The sequence below is a fragment of the Artibeus jamaicensis genome, unplaced genomic scaffold, assembly GCF_021234435.1.
Source record: "Artibeus jamaicensis isolate MK-2021 breed Jamaican fruit bat unplaced genomic scaffold, CSHL_Jam_final contig_471, whole genome shotgun sequence".
Classification (NCBI taxonomy): Eukaryota; Metazoa; Chordata; class Mammalia; order Chiroptera; family Phyllostomidae; genus Artibeus; species Artibeus jamaicensis.
Window position 1 is genome coordinate 4,553,524 of NW_026521850.1, and position 24,323 is coordinate 4,577,846.

The 24,323-nt window shown below is 59.6% G+C and overlaps 1 protein-coding gene across 1 annotated transcript in view; it reads right to left on the reverse strand.

The window, feature by feature from the left end:
* NCS1 (neuronal calcium sensor 1) overlaps window positions 1-13,283 on the reverse strand; it is a 43,544-nt gene extending 30,261 nt beyond the window's left edge. The window contains exon 1 of the mRNA XM_037144794.2: window positions 12,843-13,283. Coding sequence (XP_037000689.1) covers window positions 12,843-12,906 — 64 coding nt within the window. The 5' untranslated portion in view covers window positions 12,907-13,283. The remainder of the gene's footprint in view (window positions 1-12,842) is intronic.
* Window positions 13,284-24,323: the final 11,040 nt, after the last annotated feature.

Consider the following 24,323-nt stretch of genomic DNA (forward strand, 5'->3'; position numbering starts at 1 on the left):
GGCCACCCGCTGAGCCCCGAGGCCATGGCAAGCACTGGGGGGCACGAGACTTGGGGCACACAGTCCAGCAGGGAATGGCCGCTCCTGCCCATCAAACAACCTCGGCAGCACCTCCCCAGCAGAGCCGCCTCCTCCCAGCACCTCCTTTCTCCCAGACACTGTGACCCTTCCCACTCGGATGTGCCAAACGCAGCTTGACTGTGGGAGGGTCTCCCCTCTCGGGCCTCAGTTTGCTCCTCTGACAAACCGACTAGGAGCGGGCACTCCGACCGCCTCACGGCAGGTCAAAGTGCTGCGTTCTGGAGCAGGTGCCGGCCACAGAGCCCCGGGGCAGAGGGTTGGTGTCCCCAGAATTGGGGGGGCAGAGTCCCAGGCCACCACCAAAAACGAGAGTTAGTTCTAACCCTCGTGTTCCAGCTGCAACATTTCCACAAAGTTTGCATTCTGCCTCATCATTTATACCTGTCTGTGTTACTCCAAGAATAAAATTATAAAATACATTAATTTCAATTACTATATTAGTTAAAGAATTTTCCCCAAAAAACTCTCAAGGAAAATGCAGGACAATTCACTTCGTCTTGTGGCTTCCAGGGACAGCAGGATGAAAAGAGCTGGCATCTACTGACTAGGCAGGCACCGCGCGCCGGCCCTGGGCTCGGCCCTCTGCACGCTTTGATCCCGTCCGGCGCCTGCATGCGGCTGTGAGCTGAGGCCGTTGCCTCTCCCCACCATACAGATGAGAAAACTGAGGCTCCCGGAGGCGAAGCACCTAACCCGAGGGGGAGCTGGCACCGCAGCTAGAGTGTCCGTGTCACCCCACCGTCGGAATGCGGTGTCTGAAACATCATGCAAAGGCCACTGGGAGCCGGCCGTTTGCATGTCCTGCCCGACTCCTCAACCGAGGGGCGGTTCCCTCAAAGAGGCTTCGAATCTTTGGTTTTTCTGACTCCCCAACAAAGAGTCGCTGGGGCTGGGAAGCAAAGGTCCTCAGTATCTGCTTCTCTGCTACCAACTGGCTTCGGCGGAGCAACCCACACCAAGGCGCATGGCCTCCCCCACGGTCCAGCTGTGTGACGCTGGACGCGTCAGTCAACCTCTCTGAGCCTTGATGATAAAACCTCTCTTAGCTACATAGCTACCTACACAGGAAAAGACTAGAAGGAAGTGGGTGAAAGTGTTAATGACAGTGGCTTTGTCGTGGTTGGCTTTCTCCCACTCTGCCCTTCCCCAGGCTGGGGGCTCCGAGGGGCAGGATCTGTGTCTGCTAAGTCTCAGACGTTCCAACAGCATCTAGCACACAGTAGGTGCTCAGTGTGTTTCTCCTCTTGCAGAAGGCATGTGCCAGGCTTGTTTAGGTGGGTAAGTGGCAAGTACACATGGCTACTTTGATTTCCTAAGACTTAGCTATTCCTGGTTAATAAATGCCTGTGCCCTGAGGGTTCCCCCGCTCTCTCTCCCTCTCTCCCCCTCCTCTCCCTCTCTCTCTCTCTCTCTCACACACACCAAGGTAAGGCCCGAAGATCTGCTCCCTAGTTCAAGCCATCTCCACTGCCAGTCTCCGAATCTTCCAGAACTTGGCATCAGGTCCCGGAGGAAGTGAACCAAACTTCTGCTTCCTTCGGGACACTGGGGGAGGCCTGGTGTGAGGGACTTGGTCGGGACTCCAGGTGGAGAGCCCCTCAGATGGACCCGGTTCCGCCCAATTCCACGAACATTTTCCAGAGAGCTGCAGGGACCGAACCCTGTGCGAGGTGGGAGGCACCGGCCCAAGGGGGAGGGGCCTTTTCCGAATGGAGTCATTCCTTAGCCCCTGTGTGACCTTAGGAAACTGTATGCACTCTCTGAGCTTCGGTTTCCTCACCTGGAAAACAGGGGCAGGGTAGTAACAATCCCTTCCTTACACGATGGTTAGAAGGGGCAAACTGGATTTTTCACCCCTTCCTCTATCCAACAATCAATCACTGAGCGCTGTGGACCAGCCCCTGCACTGGGCTTGGGGACCACAGGGGACAACCGTGCCCCGGACGCAGGAGCTCATGGATGCGCCCAGACCAGGTGGACTGGCACGGCACCGTGCAATGCCCGCTGTCTGGGCGCCCACCCTGGCCCAACACCTGACCCCAGCCGCACTGTGAACGCCGGGACCACAAACCCAGCCGTCTCACCCGCCCTGTGTCCTGGTGTCTGGCCTGGCACGGGACAGGTGTTCCACAAACACTTCCCAAATCAGGGAGACCGGGTGGCAGAGGGCCCCGGCTGGTCCCCCTGCCCCCAGCTACACTGCCCAGAGCACTTCGCAGGTCCGCCCCCTGCTGCACAGCGGGCAGGGAGCGGGCAGCAGGCTCCCTCCTCTCCTCTGCGGTGGCTGATGGCTGCTCGTGGTTTTAATTAAGATCGTGTCCTGCTCAGGCTGGGCAAGGGCCTCACCTCAGGCGGGCTGGGAACAATAACCACCCAACGTGGCCGTGTGGGCAACTGAGCCACGGAGAAAGGCAGGACCACGGGCGAGGGGCATGGGCCCTGAGCCCCGCTGAGCTCCTTGTCTGCCCGGCTCGTGCACCGCGGCGTATTTGAGAACAGAAGGGAAGCATTCGCTTTTCCCCCACAGCGCCAAAAATAGCCTCATCTCCCGCCTTTGAACAAGAATCTTTCGGTTCCTACAAAGAGGCAGGAACAGGAGGGGCCTGGGAGAAGGAGCCAGGATGGCTGGCTGGCTGGCCAGCAGCTGGGACCCCTCCTGGTCTCCCCATTCCCAGAAGGCGACAGGGATCTGGGGTCCTTGCTTGGCCTGCCCCCCAGCACCTGACTTCTCAGGGGCCCTGGACACAGCAAACCCTCCGTCCCCCAGCCCAGGAGGCAGGAGTGGGCTGGAGACAAACAGAAAGGAGGGACCCAAGATGGATGAGAAGAAAGTGCATTCCCTTGTTAGCTCGTTCCTTTTTGTAGCTGATTTTTCATTTGTTCCAGCCAATTGCCCCGATCTCTGTTCTAGGAACTGGGATTCGGCAGAGAACCAGGCGATGAGATGCGGCCCCTCCTCATGGTGCTAAAGGCAGGTGGGAAGGGGGCGAGTTAAACGTGTCCTTGCCAGCAGACGGGGAAGGTCACTGTCACCTCCCGTGGAAGGAGCCGTTGGGTGCTGGCATGAGCTGAGTGTGGGTGAGGCTGCACTCGGGGAGGAGACGAGGCAAATGGACCTTCACTTGCCCTGGCAGCAAGCCCACTGAAGACATCACCCCTTGGGCGGGGGGGGCACCAGGACTCAGAGTTGGGGTTCTAGCCCGGGGTGTGCCTGGCCCTTTGGCTAGTGTTCTCACGCTCACACTGTTCCCAGTCCTGGGAGGCGGGAGGGTCGTCGCAGCCCGTTTGACAGATGAAGTGAGGAGGCCCAAGCAAAGGGCTTGGCTGAGGCCCCAGAGCTGACGAGAGGAGCAGGGACTCGAACCCAGGCCCAGCCGGTCCCCAGCAGGAGCCTCGGCACTGCACGCCTGTCTGACCAGCCACCGCGAGGCCTCGGAGGTTCAGCGTAGGCAGTGGTCGCAGGCTGGGACGTGGGGACGGGTGCACTTGAACCCACTGGGTCTGTCTCCAAATCCAGGGCCCCTCTGGCTCCCACAGCAGCTCCCCAGTTTAGAAAAAAAAAAAAAAGAGGCCACTTTCTGTCCCCAAAAGGCCAGAGCAGTGGGGAAGCCAGAGAAGGCTGGAGGGAGAGACTTTGAGGCCGTTTCCTAGCTGAAAAGTCAAGCCTGAAATAAAAGTGGAAAGCTATTTCTGCCCTGGGTTAAACATTCCTCAAAACCACATTCCTCCGCCCTCCCCCTTCTCCCTGGCCAGGGAGTCCAAGCTGGTGGCCTGGACGCCCTGCCAGCTTCCTGGGGCCACCTTGTGAGACAGGAAGGCCACAGCCAGCAGCGCCCCACATCCCTTCCTGGGCACCCCCGGCCGGGGCTCACTCGGCAGGGAGCACCTCTGCCCAGATGCCACCACCGGGGTTCCCTGGGGCTGAGAAGAGCTGACGGCCCATCTCACAGAGAGCGGGATGGAGAAGTCGGGGGGATGGGGAATGGAGGCCCAGAGAGGGGCAGCCAAAGGCCACGGCATGGCGGGCTGGGGCCAGGACCCCAAACCCTGACCCCCAGCAACTCCCTTGCCCATCAGATTGCAGGTCAGAGGCACTCATGGGCAGACTCCCAGTCAGCCCAGGAGCCCAGCAGAGCAGCACGCGGCCAAACCCTCGGGAAACCCAAAGCCTTCCCGGTTGTGCCCTGGACTGACCTGGCCTGCCCTCTGCGAGTGCCAGGCCACGCACTGCTGCCAGACCTCCAGATCCTGAGGTCCCATCTGTCACTGTGCATCTGTGAGGACACTGACACCCCAAAGGCACGGGGCCTCGCCAGGCGTGAGCAGGGCAGGATGGGCCAGGAGGACCAGGGGCTGTCCTCGGCCTGGGCTGCCCTTTGCCTCCAAGATCCAGCCTGCAGGCTCCCCGAGAGCGGGAAGGGCGCCAACACTTTCTGACGGGCTCACAGGTTGGGAGGATTGGTGGGGTCAACACCGTACTGGCACGTGGTCAGCACCCAAGGCTTTGCCAGGATGGGCAGAGGCCGAGAAGCCGCAGAGGTCCAAGTACCGGGCAGCCGCCCACTGCACGTTCCTACTTCTCGCCAGGCTTCGGCTGCCTTCCCAGAAGGCCTCAGCTCAGCCTCCTCCCCAGAGGAAGCCAAGCCAAGGCTGCCCCAAACCCTGCAGGAACTCAGAGCACTCGGGACCCGAGGGGCTGTGTGTTCACAGCTGGAAGGATCCACCCACTGTCCAACCTCACATCCTGCCAGGAACCCAGGGTGCCAGGCCAGTGTCTGCCGTTCCAGCAGCTGCTTGAATGCCTCCCGTGACGGGGCACTCACTACTCTATGTGGCAGCTCTAAGGTTCCAAGGCTCCCAGAGATCGTGGGAGGTGGACATGTGGTAGGAAGGCTACGTCCGGATGGAAATCTGGGCCTGAGCCCCACCTTGTCCCCTGGCTGGGAGGCCAGGACATGTCCCTGAACCTGCCTGGCCCCCTTTTCTTCCTCTGTGAAATGGGCATGTCCCCCCTCCCCCAGGGTTGTGGTAAGACAAAGGGGGAACCTGCACTCAGCACGCCTGGCACCGAGGACCCACCCAGCAAATGGGAGTCGTCATTACTGTCATTGCTCCCCATGCTGTTTTGCCCCTGCCCTAGGGCCACCATGGCCAGGGCGGAAAGGGCAGCCATGTCGTCGGGTCCCAGAGCAGGGGGCCGAGCAATCGGTGTGGCCCCTCTGTGCCTCCCACCCAAGCGCCCGCCCCCAACACACGTCTACATTCACACAAGCTGCACACGTGGTGCACACGGGCAGGCACAGACGTGCCAGCTCACCCACTCCTGACACACGCCACGACCCCGTCCCTCACACTCGGAGCACGCCCACGGCACCCACCCCATCCGCCCACCCACATTCACGCTCACCCGCACACCTCCACGGTGGCTTCTCAGCGCTTCCCACCCACAAGGGGCCCCTCACCACCACCCAGGGGCAAACTCCAGCTGTGGTGCTCTCCAGATATGTGCCCTTGGGCCAGCTCTGGCCCCTCTGAACCTCGGTGTCCTCATCTGTAAAACGGGAACCCCACAGGGCTCCCGGGAACAGTGGGGGATGGAGGGATGTGAACTGGGCCTGGATCACACGAACCTGCTTAATGGCAGGCTCTCCCCACGGCGACAGCCTCCGGCACTCAGGCCTTGTGGATGACAGATTCCCCATCACCACAGATGAGCTCAGGGGAGCAGCCAGCAGGAGCCACCTAACTTGGAGCCCCGCTTCACACGCGGCAGCCCCGCTGCGGAGGTATCACCACCCCAGCTTGAAGATGAGAAAACCAATGCGTGACGAGCCTGAGACCTGTTCCCGAGGCCGAGACAGCCACCAGACGCCAGGGCCCGAGCGCGCTCCGTCTGGGGGGCCCAGGTGCAGCTTCCCCACACAAGGCTCACTGTCTGGCAACCCAAGCACTGAAGAAGAAGGGAACTGAGCCCCGGGGGCACCCGTGACCCTAAAGTCGCTATCTGGGCCGCACGTCATTCTGGGAGGGAAGCCCAGGCAGGTGTCTTTATCCTCTGAGCCCACAGACACACAGGGTCTAAAACCCAGCACTCCAGAGCGGGCCCTCCTTCCCGACCGCGTGAGCCAGGGCAACTCGGACCAGTGCAGCCATCAACCTGCCAGGCCAGGCACAGGGGCTGTCCCCAGTCACTGCCAACGCAGCCAAGGATCTGTGACAGCTCGCCCTGGGGCCACCCAGGGCACGGACTGGTGTCTCCTGACTCTGAAGGCCAGGCAGCTCCTTGGCACTGATAACATGCCAGTCCCTGTGTCCACCGGTGAGAAAAGCACTGTCATCTGTCCCCACCTGACACGTGAGCCACCCAGAGCTCCGGGGTGGGGAGGGGGCTCCCCAGAGTTACACAGTCGGGAAACCACAAGCTGGCCTTCAAGCCCTCGGCACTGCTGTCCTGCCCCCAGCCGGGCACCTGACCCCAGTATCGAGGTACCTGGGCACTGGACACATCCATTTGTGTGTCTCTGTCCTGATAAAGAGACCTCACCCAGGATGTGCAGAGCATTTCAGCTTGCAATGATAATACGGGGGACAATCTGTATTTATTTATTTTTTAAATCTGAGAGCAAGAGATATTTAGGACAAGATGAACCATAGCACAAGCAACTTCAACAAAGAAAGCAAGACATCCCCATCTGGACCCCAAAAAGCACAGAAGGGGTGCCCCGGGAGGAGACACCAAATCTGTTCTTGCCCCACATTTGCCCTGTGACTTAGGAGAGCGATTTCACTTCTCCGGTACTCAGTCTATCCATTTGTAAAACACGGGCATTGGACCACGTGACCCCCGGTCTCCTCCAGCTCAAAGATTCCAGGATTCTATGCAGCAGTAATCAAGGAAATGAATGTTGACACAGCCAGCTACTCTTCCCTTCCCATAAAGTTGGCGAGGATGATGAGGGGAAATGATAATACTCAGTGCTGGCGAGAACTCAGGGGACCAGGCGGCTCGTCCGCTTTCTCTGACAGTGTAAATGGGCACAGACTTTCTGGAGAGCAACGTAACAACGTTTCCATCAGAAGCGTGCTAAGATGCCCCAGCCTTCAACTGCGTGATTTCCTGTCGGGGAATCCGTCTTTAAAAAGAGATACGTGCAAAGATGCCGGCCCAACAAGGTTTCCAACGTAGAAGCAACATGCTACCCGACGGCAGGGGATTAAATGAAATGTTGCGTTCCTGTGTCCCACACCATTCAAAAATCGGTTTTAGAAGAACGGTTAATGGTGCAGGCAGACATTCCCAATTGTTAGGTTGCAATAAGCTAGAAAATAAAAAGCATATAATCCCGAGTATACGAGAAAATGGAACCTGTATATCCAGTCCTGTTTTGTCTTCCTCCTGAACACATTCAAAATCTGTCCTCGGCCCCACCGACACCCTAATCCCCGGCCTCGATTACAACCCCTCCTCCAATCCGTTCTCTGGACCACAGGCAAAAAAGACCTCCAAACCCAAATCCAGCAGAGACCACCTCCGTCCTTGTCGCCCATCTCGAAAAATGTCCGAATGCCTTCCTCCGGGACCTTTGGCCAGGGGGGCGATGTCCCACTGCCCGCAACCTGCCCCACAGGGGCGTGGGCCTGACCTTGGGGTCCAACCCCAAGGAGAAAGTGCTTTGACCTGGCACTGTGAGATTCAAGGTGCCAGAACTCTCTGGGGTTGGGGTGGGGGCACAGGGAGCCAGGTCACGTGGAGCTGGAGGAGGCAGAAGCCAGGACAGGGTGAGCTGGTTTTGTGACCCCGGGGAGTCCCTGCCCCTCTCTGGTCTCCTGTGCTTCTCTCAACAAGGGGTCAGGACGTAGACCCACCCGGCTGGTTCTGCTCTGGGGGGACAGAGGACTTGCATCCTAAAGCCAGCTGCCACCAGGAGAGGTTAAAGGGTCCCCTCAGAACCAGGCACTATGCTAAACCCTTCTCGTGCCCCGAGTCCTCCCCACCTTAGGGGCCACCCTTTCTGTCCCACATCCTGGACCTCACAGCACTCCCCCATTTGGATCCCTGGAGTCACATGACCAGGTATTACAGAGGAGCTAAACCATGCTCAGAGAGGGTAAGCGACCTGCCCAGAGTCACAGAGCCTGAGTGGGACCCAGCCCCATTCTCCAGGATGTTGAGTCCTGTCCTGACAACAGGACAGGACTTGTTTCTCGCCCAGCTTGGTGTTAGAGTCTAGCCTCAATTCCTCCTGCTGCTGCTCTGCTTAGCCTCCTGCAGACAGGAAGCAGGCTTTCCACCTCTGACACCCTGCACACAAGATGCGCAGGGGTGCAGAAGCCGCCCCTCCCCCTCCGGGCCTTGCCCCTCCTGGGCGGCTTACCCCTGGGCTCACGGCCTCTCCAACAAGCTGGAAGAAAGTAGGCCAGACCTTAAAAAACGCCTAGCTCTGGGGCCTTCCACACCCCGATGCCACTGTTTGTCCCAAGATGGGTGCCAGGCTCGGCCTCCAGCCAAGGCGCTGTCTCGCCCCCTCTGGTGGAGCAGGGTTGGGTGGAGGGAACGGTGACCAGAGAATATTCCTCACCCTGCGGGAGGGACCTTCAGGGCGTCCTTCCCAAAGCCCGAGAGACCCTGCAGTTCAGCCAGTGACACCCAGCCACTCTCAACCTGACTCCCGCCCCCCGCAGGGGTCCCCGTCTCCACTGGGGGGTGCAGAGGCCTTAGCTGTCAACTAAGGACAACGCTTGTCGCCTCTACAAGCTGGTTGTGCCGGACACCATTCTGGGTATCGGGAAAAAGGCCAAAGAGACTCAAGGTTGGCAATCAAGGTCAAGGCAGAGCCTGAGCCACCCAAGACCAACGAGGAGGAGGTGACCTCCTTGGGGCCTGGACAGAGGGTCCCTAAAGAGTACCGTGAGCACCGTGGGGGAGGATGAGGAAGAGAGGGTGGGTGGGGGTTTATGTCTCTTGGGGAGGCTGCCTGGGGCCCGAAGCTTTGAACCAGGTGCAGCTGGAACAGCAGCAAATGGTGGGAACCGCCCCCACCGCTCGGCTTGGTTTTCCGGTCTCCCCGGCTGCTGTCCACCTGAGGGCAGATGACATCTCTCGTCGAGTCTCCATCCCTGTGCCCGACACAGAGCGGGCATTCAATGAAAGGTAGGTCAGAGCAGCCTAAAAATGAACAAGAGCCGGGGAAGAGGGGAACTGCGGCAGAAAGAACGAGAAGACCCCGCTGAGATTCGGGCGACCCGAAGAGCCCCACTTTCCGTGGACGCCAGACACAGAGGCCAGGGCCGGGGTCGGCGCCCCATGGGCAGATGGGCCTCACCCACAAGACACACCTCAGACCAGTTCAGATGAAGCTGAATTGTGCCATCAAAACGACAATGTCAGTAACGGTCACTAACGAGCCTCCTCGCACCCTTGACGAGCGAGTGTCACGCGTTCGGATGGCTCCTGACCACCTGCCACTTCTGAGGCTGGCTGTATCCTGTTGACGCTTACTTCCCCTCGGGGTCCGGCACCAGGAGCACGCCTGTTCTGCCGATGAGGAAACCGAGACCCGGTTAAGTGAGGGGCGGGCCTGTCCCACAGGCCGGCACGAAGGTCTCGCCGACCAGTTGGAAAGAAGCGGGCCAGACCCCCAGCGAAGCCATTTTTGAGCCACACTGGCTGCTGCTCTGAGTCCCGCCTGGGCAGGGACCCCCACCTCTCTGGATGGAACCTCCTGCTGCTCCTGGATGTGAACCGCTACGGGAGGGGGCAGGACTGGGGCGAGAGGCACTGCCGACTTAGAGCACCTTATCTGCAGAGGAGGAAAAAACCTCCCAGGCAGCAAGAAGCCTGAGAGGCAGAGGCCTGAGGCCCAGCGGGATCCAGGTGTGTCTAGCAAGGGCCACACAGCCAGGGCTTTAGGACCGTCCCCTGCTTGCTCACACACACGGACCGGTGGGAGGGTCTTTCATGGGGGCAGGAGGTCCACCACCGAGGACGGTGCCCAGGACTGAGTCAGGAGGTGCCCTCCAGCTTCCCCTCAGGGCCCCGAGCTGCTCAGCAGCAAGCCACGTGGGGCCCCAGGTGAGCCCGGGGTACCAGGTGATGCTTCCATCCTCCAGGCTCCCCGAACCAGTTGTGGGTCTTCCCCCGTGGCTCCTGGGAACCAAGAGATGACGGACAAACCCCTGGGAGGGACGCAAATTTCCGGTGCGGACCTGGCCTGAAGAATCGGAAGTCTGGGAGCGCCACCTGACCCAGGCACCCTGGCGCTGAGTCTCCGGGAGATTCTGACATCCAGGACTCCTTCCTGCACGCTCCTCTCCTGACCCCCCTCCACCCACACACAGTCCCCTGAACAAGGAGCAGGGGAGTCCACTCCCCACCAGCAGGAAGCCCACCTGGGGCCTTAGAACAAGCTGGACACTGCCTTTGCTCTCTCGGCTGCGACTTCTCATGGATCTGCTACCTGTGGACCTGGTCAGTGCCAACACAGCCACACAGCCGGGGCCCGCACTGAGGGAGCTGGCAGCAGCAAGGGACACACAGGCGGCGGACAAGTCCCCACCAAGCCACCCCTAATAAGGGCGCTAGGAAAAGAACCCGGCTAACTTGCTCCCTGATAGAAACTGTTCCACGTCTCCAAAGACCTTTAAAAATAGCCCGGCCCAGCACCACCAGACTGGCTCCTAACAGGGTCTTGTTGACTCGACTTCTCCCAGAATGGACTGATCTGCCTGGGGGGGGGGGGGGGGCCTGGACCAAATGCCTGCCAAGGCCCCTTCCCAGCCAGAAGCCACTGAGGTGGCTCAGATCAGAAACCGAAAAGGGAAGCACAGAAGAAAAGCCCCCTGACTTCTCGGTGTGAGCTCTGAGACGTAACTTTGGAGACAGACAGACCTGCATTCAAGTCCCGACACCACCTAGTGACTGGCTGGGGCATCTGGGCAGGCTGTTTACCTGCATGAGCCTTGGTGTCCCCATCTGTAGAAGGGGACAGTAACAGCGCTCCCCATGCCCAGGGCTGCTGGGAGGACTCAATGTGCTAACCATGCAGAGCTCGGCGTGTGACGTGCCCAGTAGGCAGAAAACCTGGTTCCTTCTGCTCACGGGGGGCTCCCCTGCTCCACCATGATGGAGCCCACCCCCAGTGCAGCCCAAGCCCACATCTCCCCACAAAGCCCACCGCACCCTCTGCCTCCCTGGACACAGGAGCCCGGGAGGTACCCCTGCAGCCCGCCTGCTGACAGCTATGGGCCACATGTGGACAGAGCCTGAAGGGAGGCCCAGAAAACCTCACAGAACCGCAGCCAAACTGGGAAGCCGCCCCCCCGCCGGCCTCCCCTCGGATAGAGGATAAGAGCAGGAAGGAAGGAGCCCCTGGCCCTCACTCGGAGCCTCCCCACTTGAGGAGCAGCTCCCAGGGTTACAAGCTCCTTGCTGCAGAATTCCACGGGGGAAGGGCCAGGACCTCTCAGCAGCCCAGCACCCACTCAGGGAAGCCCCCTTCGCTCCAAACGCATGCGGGCGAGGGGCATGGAGCTGAAGTCTGGGCTTGGACAGACCCGCCGCTGTGCCCGGAAGACCCGGGGAGTGTGTGTGCACAGAGCGGGCAGGGAGCAGGGGTTGTGCAATGCACCAGCGGAACCTGCCTCCCAAGCCTCCATCATCTCTCGGGGTTGGCAGTCCAACGGCTGACCCAGGGAGGGTGCAGAGGGCCTGGACTGGGCTCCGAATTCCAGCCCAAGGCGAGGGCCACGGCCTCCTTTCAAGTCAGACAGACGTACAGGCAGAGGCCCTATCAGAGGATGGGCTGTCCTTCGTCCCGTCCCCCAAAATGAACACGGGTGGGTCAGGACCCAGTGCCTTCAACCCCCAGTCTGCCAGAGCATCTCCCAAGAGGCTGCAGGGAAGAGAGAAGCTTAGTAAGGAGGTTCGAGGGGGCTGTGGAGTTGGGAAGAGGGGAGACACGCTGGGGCATATCTAGAGAAGGCTGATCTTGACAGACCCTCCTCTTGGGGACACCCCAGAGGGTTAAATGATGAGAGCAGCCGGGTCACCCACGGCTGCATAAACCCATTTTCCAGTTTGGCATATGGAGATAGGAGGGAGGAGGCTGATATCAGAGCCAAAGAAGTCAGCCTGCAAATACAACAGGGCACCACGGACCCTCAGCCGCCCCCGCTGCCATGAGTCTCTGACAAGCCCCGCCGCCATCGCTGCCACCACCACCGCCGCCACCACCACCAGCACCAGCGCCCAACACACACGATCAGGGCCTGGGAGGGGGCGACAGGCCAACCCCGCAGCAGCAGCGGCGGCAGCAGTGGCATCGTGATGCATGAATCACCCGCCTCGCCACGCTTGTGCCCGTCGGCTCCCCGCAGCCGGAACCGCCTCGCCACCGGGCGCCCCCTGCCGGGACCCCCGCCCCCGGCCCGCGCTCGCCCCTGCCCTTGCCCACCGCTGTGGAGAGGGGGCTGCGGGTGGGTGAGGGCTTTGCCTCTCGGCCAGGGGGTGGCCCCGCGCACCCTGACGGGCGACACACGGCCGGGTGTGGGGCGCTGGATGCCCTAGAACAAAAGGACCAGGTGTGCGGCTGGGGCCGCAGCCCGGGGCTTCCGAGGGGCCGGGGCAAAGGCAGAGCAGGGAACGGCCGAGGGAGGGCTGCGGCGCAGCGGCGTGGAGAGCGGGCCCGGAGCCCGGACGGAGGGTCTGGGGGAGACAGGGCTGCAGGGAGGGGCGGGGGCGGGGGTCCCGGGCGCGCACTCACAGTAGGTTTTCCTGGTCAGCTCCTCCACAACTTCGGGCTTCAACTTGCTGTTGGATTTCCCCATCCTCGGCGGCCGCAGCCCCCGCCCCCGGGCCGGACCCCGGCGGGACCCCCAGGGGGAGCGGCTCGGCCGGCGCGGGCCGGGGCGGCCGGGGCGGGGTGCGCGGAGGCCGGCGGGCCGGGCTGGGCCGAGCCCGGGCCGCGCCTTTGTCTGAGCGGTGCCCGCGCGGCCCGGGCGCGGGGCTCCGGTGCGCTGCGCGGCTGGCGGCGCCTGGGCCGCCCTGGGCGCGGCGCTTGGCCCGGGACGCGGGGCAGCCGCTGGGCAGGCCCAGCGGTCGGCCGCCGCCCTCTCTGAGCGCCGCGGCGCGAGCTGCGCTGGGCTGGGCGCCGGCGCGGCCGCGTTGTTGCCGGGTCGTCCCTGGTTACTGGGCTCCGCGGCACATGCTCGCTGCTGCGCTCTCTGCGCCGCCGCCCCTGCGCTCCCCGCCTCCCGCCCGCACCAGCGCGCCAGGGGTGGACCCGGAGCCGCCACTCATCGCCCGGCGCCACCTCCCGCCCCGCACCCGCCCCACCGGGCCTGCGCCTGTGGAACCTCGGCCCCGTGAGCACAGAGCCGAGGCGGCCGAGGGGCTCCCCCTTGCCTCATTGCGTCCCAGGGCCGAAGCGAGGTCACCCCTCCACCCGTCTTGAATCGGTCTGGGGCGCTCCAGAGGGCACCCCCCCCCCAACCCACACACACACACACCAAGGAGCGGGCCCGGCCCTGAAGATCTGACCTGAATGAAACCAAGTGTCTGCCCGGCTAAATTCATTCATTCGACTCGGATTAGTGGGGCGCTGGGGACACAGCAGTGAACAGGACAGGCGAAGGGGATGGGGGTGTAGATGGTCACTGCTATTCAGGATGTCACAGATTATGGTGAGGACACCTACCACGGCCTGGGGGAAGGTGACCTCCAAGCCTGGGGGGAGGGAGGTGGGTGGTTGGGGAAGTGATCCAGGCCCAGAAAACCTGGAGGAGGGAAGGAGGCCTGAGCGCAGAGGGAGACCCTTCCCTGCAGGGAGCTCCAGGGGCCGGGCAGGTGGGATCTGAGGCCAGAGAGAAGGGGGAGGGTGGGGGGGCAGGCCTACCCCCTCCCCAAGGCGTTGGGCCTCTGGAATTTCAGATGGGAGGTGCCAGGGTCAGACCTGCCCTCTCTGCTTCTCTGGCCTCCCTGTGGCGTGTGAAGGCAGGCAGCAGGCATTGGGCAGGGGTTGAGGCCCGGCCTGGGCCGGGGAGCCCGGTGGATGCACAGAGGCTGGAGGTTCGGGAAGCCACCCCTGGCCACCGCGTCCGGAAGGGCAGCGCTTTGGGACTCTGCCCACCCCACTCCCAGTTCCTCCGCACCCACCGCAGACTTAACGGTGTGGCTCCGCGCCTGTGCTTTTGCCGCCTCCTCCGGAACAGCAGCCCCCCCCGCCCCCAGTGCGGGGGTGCTCGTCTGGTTTGCAGTTGCGTCTCCAGCACCTACTCTGCACCGGGCTTGTGGTGGCCACTCTACAGACCTCACAAGAATGAGGGGGGAAGGAAGGATGGTGCGGGGTGGGGTGGGGGGTTGAGAGGCCGGATGAGGCCGTTCAAGGTGCAGACAGGGCCTCTCTCTGGTTCAGACCTCGGGGTTCGGGGAGCACAGAGGAGCTGTGCCGAGAGTGGCTGGTTCTCGGCCCCAAACACCACCCCCACCTCCACGCAGCCTCCCTTCTAGCTTTGCCCCAGGCCCCAGGGGCCCACTGGTGAGGGAGCACCTACTGTCCAGCCAGTGCTGATTCCAGGGGAGAAGTTGGGGCGGGGAGGGCACAGGCCCCAAGAACTGGCTCTGGGTCACAGCTGGAGGGGACCCCATTTCCATTTCGAAACAGGATTTCCCAAATGCGGGGCCACTGGCTCAGAATGGACACCAGTGGGGGGCCCACGGTGAGGGGCTCTGAGTTGGCCAGGCCAGCCTGTGCACCCTGCCTGGGAGGCCAGGAGTCTGCGTGGGGACCCGTCAGGACATCAGGACAACAGCGGCAGCATTAGAGACCCTCAGAAATCCAGGCACTCCTGAGCATGCCCCGCCCCCTGCCCAGGTGCCAGGCGCTGCCATGACCAAGGTGGTCCTCATCCTTGGGCAGCTCACAAACCCCCCGTCGGCCTGCCTCACACTGGTGACAAACTCCACAAGGGGGTTGGAGAGGACACTGGGGGACCCGGCACAGAGACACCTGTTGGGAGGAGTCGGGGAGGTTCCTGGAGGCTGCCACGGAGGTTACAGCTTATCCAGGGGAGGGCAACATAACAGTAAACAAAATGCATGAGTCGGTATAGAATATCAGAGGTGAGAACATAAAAATAAGGCCGGGGAGGAGGGGGAAGGGCCGGGCAGGAGAGGCTCCCTGAGGAGGCGCTGTTCGAACCAGGCCCCGAAGAAGAGGGGTCTGCGGGAGGCTCCCTCGGGCACCTTGTCTCTCACCTCCCCTCCCGGCCCCTCCGGGCAACGGCCAGACCTGCCAGGCCCTGCGCGAAATGTCCACACCCGCATCCACGGGCCACGAAACGAGACTCATGGGCTGTCAGCATAAAATGCACACCGGACTTCGAAGGGTTGTACACAACAGAGAGAATAACATGTAGCTCATTCCTATTTTTTAAAGATGATTATGCCCCGGCTGGTGTGGCTCAGCGGGTTGAGTGCTGGCCTGAGCGCCAGGGGGTCCCCAGTTCAATTCGTGGTCGAGTCGTGTGCCTGGGTTGTGGGCCAGGTCCCCGGTCGGGCATGCGGAAGGCAGCCACACGTGATGTTTCTCTCCCTCTCTTCCTCCCTCCCTTCCCCCTCTCTAGAAATAAATAAATAAATAAAATCTCTTTTTAAAATAGGATTATATATTACACTGGCGAGTTCTGATATAGATGGACTATATTATTAAAACGTATTCCACTCATTTCTCCTAATATTTTTAAGTGCCCACTGAAAACTTCAGGTGGCACGTGCGGCTCGAGTGGTGCTTCCGATGGACAGCACTGTCTTGGTCAAGTTTCAAGCCTCCTTTTCAACCGCACCTCCGTGGCGCCTTTCTGGGTCCCCGCAGTGAGCTCCAGGCCCGGCGTTCACATCTACCCACGGAGCACCTGCTCCGAGGGGTTTGCAGGACTTTGTGTGATTTAAGGAATCCCTCAGACCGACCCTCTTAAGTCACATAGGAACGGGGGCATGTCCAGGGTACAGTCAGCAGTTAGGGGTGAGGAGGGGAGGGTGCTGGCCCAGTGGAGGGGGGAGAGCAGCAGGCACCCCACTGACCCCCCCATGGAGCACAAGGCTCAGTCCGGGTGCTGCCCTCATGTTCCACGAAGCTTTTGGCAAATCACCTCCCATCTTCTCGCGGGGAAGGGCTTATAAAGATAGAAATGCTTTGCACAAGCCCGTGGCAGAGTTGCTATCCTTGACCTGTGAAGAAATTTCTCAGCTCCTAAGAAAAGACGATCCCTTCGTCGAGGTCGGGGAGAGAACCTGAACAGGTAACACGAAAGCAAAGGCTAGCCGCCCGTCCACAGGAGAGACGTCCCTTACAAGTCAGAGAAGCCCGAAGCGAACTGGGGGGAAATCAAAGTTAACAGTGACACCCAGTATTGGCAGAGGAGCGAGAAAGCAGGGCCTCCGGGCTGCTGGGCGGGGTGCTGTTGGGACAGCCTTTCTGAGGGCCAGGTCGGCGATAAAGCCCGTATTCCCCGACTCAGCAATTCCAGGTCTGGGAAGTCATCCTAAGCCAACAACCATCAGAGACCTGCATAAATGGCAAGGCTCGGCAACGCGACTCCAGCACCGTTTAAAACAACGGTGAAAACGTGGAAGTGACCTCCGCGTCCAAAGCCAGGGGCGGGGCTTCTGTGCCAGGGCGTCCTGGACAGCAGGACTCAACTCCAGCTCGCTGGGAACCCACCCCCAAGGCGCAGGTCTGCACACGGCGAGGGCGGCACAGACGGCGTTCCGAGACCTGCAGAATCATCCCAACCGTGTGAGGGCTGGGGGCGGGGGGATCTGTGTACATCACTGCATATTTTCACTGTTGTTTTTTAAAAGACTTTTTAAAATTTATTTTTAGAGGGGAGAGAGAAATATCGATGTGCGGGAGATGCGTAGATTAAGTGCATTACGTTCAAGTTCACCTCCCGCCTGCCCTGTGGCCTGGTTCCTAAGAGGCCCAGACCGGTACTGGTCCAGGGCTCAGAGGCTGGGGACCCGTGGTGTAAAGAGCCCTAAACTAAACCCGGAGTGTGAGCACGAGTCCTGGCTGCGGGACCTGGGGTCACGCGAGTGGCCCCTGAGCCTCAGTTTCCTCATTTGTAAGTTGGAACCTCCACACACTGGGGAGCCCGCTGCCTCACAGGGCTATTGATGGGCCTTGAAATGGGCTCCCCCAGTGTGGAAGGTGCGGTTATTACGTGGGGCAGCTGAGCAAGTGGGTTTGTGAGTGAGAAGCAGGTGCAAAGCCCATCTGGGCTGGGACAAGTCCTCCGTCCTCGGTTCTCTCCTGCGCCCTGGAAGCCAGAGAGGATCTCATGCTCCTGGGGCTGTGGACCCCGCGCTGCTGGACCACCATGAGCAGCAGGGCTCTGGTCCCCGCCGTTCCTCACCGCCCGGTGAGCTGGGGGAGGCATGCTGCCTGTGAACCTCACCTTGCTCAGTGAAGCTGTCCGTGGGGTCTCAGGTGAGGAGTGGGCAGCTGGCCACATGTCTCTGTCCTGGCTGGGGACACAGCAAGCTGAGCTCAGTGTCCCCTGAGGGCAAAGAGAAACGACTCTTCTCTTTAGAGCTTGCCCGTCACATCCAACCCCACTGAGGGTTCTTTCCTGGGTCTAAGGGAGGGCAGGGACCCTTGCTTGCCCCTGGGCCAGCTGAGGCAAAAGGGGCCTCACCAGAAGGGCGGGAGACAAGCCTGGTACCAGCACCCAGGGTAGGGGCGCCCCAGGAGGGGCTGGGCTCCCTCTGACCCCGGGCTGCCTGCAGTGGACTCCACGGCGTGCGTAGAGCGTGCTCGTGGGCTCACAGAGCCACTAGAGGGTCCTGACCTGGCAATTCCCAGGATGTGGGCTCTACCTCTGAAACAAGGAGCCCTGTCAGGCTGCAGGGCCTCGAGCCACGCTCCCCCTTCTCTGCAGCCCTCTGCCCAAAACCCGCCCTGCGGGGACTGCCCGATGGGTCATGCTGGGGCCTGGGACGGCGCTGGCTGGCTGGGCGGGCAGCTTGCCAGTCAGTTCCTCCAAGGAAGCTCCCGCCGCAGGAGGGGGAGTCTCCCTCAAAGGAAAGTGGGTGCTTTTTCTTCTCCTAAAGATTGTATCTATTTATTTAGAGTGAGGGGAAGAGAGGGAGAAAGAGAGGGAGAGAAACATCAGTGTGGGGTTGCCTCTCCTTTGCCCCGAACTGGGGACCTGGCCTACAACCCAGGCATGTGCCCCGCCTGGGAATGGAACCTGTGACCCTTTGGTTCGTAGGCTGGCGCTCAGTCCACTTAGCCACACCAGCCAGGACTGTGGTGCTTTTAACAGAAGAATGAAGAATGAATGGTGGGGGGTGGGGGTGGGGACAAAATCCAGTAAGTGCCCAGGACCCGGCCTCTCTGAGGCCGTTTGCTTCTGCAGGCGGCTTCCCTGCACCCCCGACCCAGCCAGGGTCTTCCATCCCCGCCAGTTCACCTGCCCGCCAGGTGAGCCCCAGCCCAGTTCTGGGAGAGCATCTGATTGGCCCTCGGGAGTGGAATGTTTGCCCTGGTCCAACCAGCCCTGGCCAACGAGGGTCAGGCCACATAGCTTCAGAGGTCCCCCTTCAGGGAGGGGGCCAGACACCCCAAACCAGAGACCACAGGGTTCCGGAGGCCTCAGAGCTGGGAGCCAGTGCTTTGGAGATCACCGGGAGGAGGAAGGGGGACCGGCCGGGTTTCCTGTGAAGGGAGGATGCCGTGTCCGCTGGCTTCTGCCGGGTGCGTGGTGTGCTCGCTCCCCTGGGGTCCAGCTCAGGCACGCTCAGAGCAGGAGCCGGGAAGAGGGCAGCTCTTCTGGGGACCAAGCCCTGGGGCCAGCCCACCCCACCGGGATGCCGGGAGCTGCTCCGCACGGGACCTGCTGCAGCCCAGGGGCAGGCTGGCCGCGGTTTCCAAGCCAGGCCCAGCCCCCTCGCCTTCCTGGGGAGGCCAGAGCCAGAGTCCGGGTTACTGCAGACCCAGGGGCAGCTCCCGGAGCCCCTGCAGGCCTGGCCCACTCTCCCACCCCCCACGTCAGTCCTCTCTGAGCCGACCCGGGGCCCCATGCGGGCAGGGCTGCCCGTGTCTCATCCCTGGCACCTGCCCAGGGCCCGACCCAGAGTGGAAGCTTGGACAACACTGATGGCAGGTAGGCGGCGACTGTCCACCCTCTAAACCCCTCTCTGGCTGGGACATGAAGTCCATCCATCTTCCTGAGGTCAGCTACACACTCAGTCCAACCCCGGCCAGGCCCCGGCCTGGGCTCCGAGCCCACTGACTTGCAGTGAAACACAGGCTGGCGGCAGGGAAGTAAGCACCCCCGGCCCCAGCCCCGCAAGGCCCCCAGCCCACGGCAGCGTCCCAGGCTGGAGGCTGGAGTGGCCCAGAGGGTCCCTAAACGTTGGCCTTTCTCACCTTCCCGCCCACCCAGCCCTCCTGCCCCTTGTGACCATCCCCAGGGTCCCCTTGAAGGAAACCTGCCAACGCCAAGCTGACTGCAGGGCCCTGGCGACCCCTGGGTGCCCCTTGGGGCCCCTCAGCGGGGCCTGGGGAAAAGAACATACTCGAGGGAAGGAGAGCTGTAGCTTTTGTCTCCTTCTCAATGGGAAGGGGCTTGGGGGTGACCCGAGGGCCGGTCCTCACCAGCCTGTCTCGGAGGGCGAAGCTGGCCCTTAGCCCGGACGCCCGTGGAGCCTGTGCAGACTGTGAGCCAGGAAGGCCCTTTGCCACCTTGTGGCCCGTTTCCCAGCAGGTACCTCAGGAGGGTTAAACACGGCCTTGTTAATAATTCCAAGTCACGGGCAGGCGCAGGAGCGTGGGTTGCTCCTATTAAGAGCAGTTCATAGGCACCTGGAGAGACTCACGTGGAGATAAAACATGGCTGAAAACCAATGGGCCCCCTGCTGATGGGTTTCATGAGGCCTGGACGGCAAAAAGGAAGGAGCCACGGTTGGGCCCACCCATACGGAGGGTGGGCACGGGGGCCCCCGTGTGAATTCCAGGTGGGGCGAGTGAGCTCTTTCTCAAAAGCAACGAAGTCAGTGTTACCCCGAGCTCAGCCCTGGGAGACTGGTTACTCCAACCAAGCCCCGCAGCACTGGGTGGAGAGGGCCCAGCACACCTGAGCCAGGCCCAACACTTGCTGTGTGGCCATGGGCAGGCCAGTTGCCTGGGACCTCACCTTGGACGCTCACCTGCAGAACAAGGCGCAAGGACGAGCTCAGCGGGGACACTGCCAATGTGCTTCCTCTCATGCTCCCAGTGTTGGGGCTGGGGTCACAGCACCCCCTCTCAACAGGCGGCTGAAATCCCACTCGGATGCCTTCCCTCGGGACGTGGATGATGAATGACGTCATTAGCATTCTCAGGAAGAACACTGCGTGTGGCTCATTCCCCCATCCCGTGACTGCTCTTCTACCTCCATTGCTACCTACCCTCTTCTCATCTTCTGGGGAGCCTTCTGGGACCCTCCAGGGAGACTGGAAAGGCCCCTCGGAAATCCCTGATGCTTTGTGCGTCTCTTCTGCCTGAGGATTTATCTGCTGACACATTGTATAGTAGCAGGGAACCTGATCCAAGCTGGCTAACTGAAGAAAGGGAACTTGTTGGCTAATGTAACCCAAGAGTCTGGCAGTCTGATTTCAGGCAAGGCTTGATCCAGGCGCGCAGACTATGAGAGGACCTGGTTTCCTCTCTCTGCTTCCTCAGCATTGGGGCCATTCTCAGGAGGGCCCTCCAACCTGGCTGCAAGCAGCAGCTCAGGGCTTCCCACTTGGTGTTCACATCTTGCTAAAATCGACCCACTTCCCCCCACCCCCCATTCCCACATTGCTGACCAAGACTCCAAGACCACGTCTCATTGGCCTTGAGAGCCTGAAGGTGTCATGTGTTTATTCTGGAACCAATCAATATAGGGATGTAGGGAGACAAGGATATGTTGATCAGCTCAAGCCAATCAAGGCTCAAGCCAAGAGCTAAGAGTGTGGGGTCAGCCTCACCCAAACCACAAGGCTGCGAAACCTGAGGTCCAGGGGGGTAGAGAAGACCGATGGGAGTCGGAGAGGCACAGCCACCTCGCCCACCTCACTCCCTTGTCCCACGATTACCAGTGTGCCGGGCAGGTGCGGTCCCACCATGTGACTTCCCGAATGGCATTGAGCATGCTCTTTGCATGTCTTTGCGGCCGTCTGTGTATCTTTGTAGAAACCTATTTGGATGCTGAGACCGTTCCGTGGGGAAGGACAGTTTCATCATCCAATCGTGCTGAGAAAACCGGATGTCTATGTGCAAAAGAGGGAAGATACCCTTACTTCACACTACAGAGAACAATGAACTCAAAATGGATCAAAGATCTAATCTAGAAGCTCAAATGCTTACCAAAAAAAAAAAAAAAAACCAAAACAAAACAAAACAGAGAAAAAGCTTCTCAACATTGGATTTGGCAGTGATTCCTTGGCTATGACACCAACAAGCATAAGCAACAAGCTGGATTTCATCAAAATTAAAGACTTTTGTGCATCAAAGGTCACTATTGAGAGTGCAAAGGCGACCCACAGAGCAGGAGACAGTATTTGTGAACCGTATGTCTGGTAAGGGAGTAATATGCAGAATATGTAAAGAACTCCTACAGCTCACCAATGAAAAACTCAATTAAAAAATGGGGCTGCTGAGGATACGATGCTGTGTGAAGCAGGCCGGTCACAAAAAGACTGACGCTGTGACGTTCCCCTTACCTGAGGCATCTAGACTGGTCAAATTCACGGACACAGAAAGGAGAGCGGTGGGTGCCCAGGACTGGGGGTGGGGGAGCAGAGGGAGTTGGTGTCCCGTGGGGATGGGGTCCCAGTTCTGGAGATGGGAGAGCTCTGGGGGCGGATGGTGGTGGCGGTGGCATATCCCCTGGACACTGCCGAGCTGTCCGATTAGAGTGACCCAGATGGTCAGTTTTCTGTCCTATATATTTCACCGTAATGAAAACTAAACTAAAAATAAAAACCACTCAAGGACTTAAATAGATATTTCTCCAAAGAAGAAACACAAGTAGCCAATAAGCACACAAAAGATGCTCAAGATCACTAATCATTAGAGAAATGCAAATCAAGACCAGTAGACACCAAATCAGAGCCATAAGATGGCTACAGTAAAAAAAAAAAAAAAACACCTAAAATAAACAAAATAACTTGTTGGTAAAAACACCTGTAGAGAAATTGGAACCCTTGTGTATGCTGGCAGAAATGTAAAATGGTGCAGCTATTGTGGGAAACAGTAGGGGGCGCAGTTCTTCAAAAAGTTAAACACAAGACTGTCTTACCATCTGGTGAATACACACAGAACTGACAGCAGAGACTTGAACAAGTATCTGCACACCCACTTTACGGTTGCACCGCTCGCAACAGCCAAAAGGTAGAAGCAACACAAGAGTTCATGAATGGCTGATGGGTAAACCAAATGTGGCCCATCCACCCAATTGAATGCCATTGGGCCTCAGAAAGGAGTGCAGTTCTGGTACATGTAACAACATTGTATCAGCAACCTTGAAATTATGTTGCTACCTGAAATGCCTGTTCAGACCCTTTGCCGGTTTTAAACATGGGCTTTTTATTGAGTTGTAGGACTTCTTCATACCCTCTGGAAGTGAGAACCTTATCACACACCTGGTCTGCAAACATTTGGGATGTCTTTTCACTTGCTTGATGATGTCCTTTGAAGCACATGTGTTTTCATTTTGATCAAATCCAATTTATTTTTTCTATTGTTGCTTGTGCTTCACTGTCGTTTCTAAGAAACTACTGCCTGATGATACAAGGGCATGATGACTTAGCCCTGTTTTCTTCTAAGAGTTTTGTTGTTTTAGGCACATGAGCCGCTTTGCAGTCACTTTGGTGCAGTGTGAGGCAGGGCTGCAAACTTACTTCTTGCATGTGGGTGTCCAGTTGTCCCAGAACCACTGCTTGGGAACAAAGGGGATTCTTTCCCCATCGATGTGTTGTGTCCTTGCTGAAAATCAGCTGAGCGTATGTATGGGTTTACTTTTGGGCTGTCCGATCTGTTCACTGATATGTATGTCCACACTTAGGCCAGCGCCACACTCCGGACTTACTGCAGCTTGCAGGAAGTTCTAAAATGAAGTGTGAGTCCATAGCTCTGTTCTTTTTCAAGACCGTTTTTTGCTATTCTAGATCCCCCTGCATTTGCATATGAATTTGAGGACCAGCGAGTGAATTTCTGCAGAGGCCAGCCCAGCTCTGGGTGCGGATTGCTCGGAATTTGTGGCTCTATTGTGGGAGCAGTATGTCAACTTAACAACACAGTCTTCCAGTCTGAAAACATGGGAGGACTTTCCACGTATTTAGCCTTTTTTCAATGTTTTAGTTTTCAGAGTGTACGTTTTGCACTTCTTCTCCTTAAACCGATTCCTAAGAATTTGGTGCCATGGTAAATGGAACTGTTTTAATTTCGTGTTTGGATTGTCCATGGCAAGTGTATCAAAATAGGACTTCCGGATACTGTCGTACATTCATTCTCCCTGCCCAGCCGTGTGTCTCTGTGCTTGACACAGCGGGCAGGCACTTTAAAAAGGTGGCTTCACTTAAGCGTGGCTCAAGGCTGGGAGTGAGGCAAGACTGAAGGCTGGGCCAGTGGCTGGAGGTAGCGGTGGTGTGACGTGTTGTGACTCAGGCTGCGGGGGCGGCCCGGGGAGTGGCAGTGGGGAGGGAAATGGTCAGCCGGAACCGCAGGGCAGGGTTGGGTTGCGGGGAAAGAAAACTACCGGAGGTCCACTCTGGCGGCGACGGAGGAGGGCGCCACACCAGGGGAGCCCAGGGTGAGCATGGACCGAAGAAGAGTCCCATGTGTCATGAGCTGCTGAAGTCACGGCAGGTAATAACTGAGAGGTGGCAGGGGACTGGCCAGCGGAAACCGGACTGCGGAGAGTGTGGCACACGGGGACGGGAAAAGGCCGACCTCAGGGGTGTGGCCTGTCAGTCCCAGGCAGGGGACTGCTGCTCATCAGCTTAGTGAGATTCCGGTTTTTTAATGGAAAAAACTTGAACACGCTTTATTGCTGATGGGAAGGGGCCAGTGAAAATGGAAAGGGTGAGAGGGAGAGAGGAGAGGAAGTAAGTCGAGGCAATGCTCCATTCTTCCCCAGGCTGCACCCCACAGTGCACCCCATATCGTTCCCCCGCCATGGGTGTGAGCCAGGCCCAGCCCTGCTGGCGGCTCTGC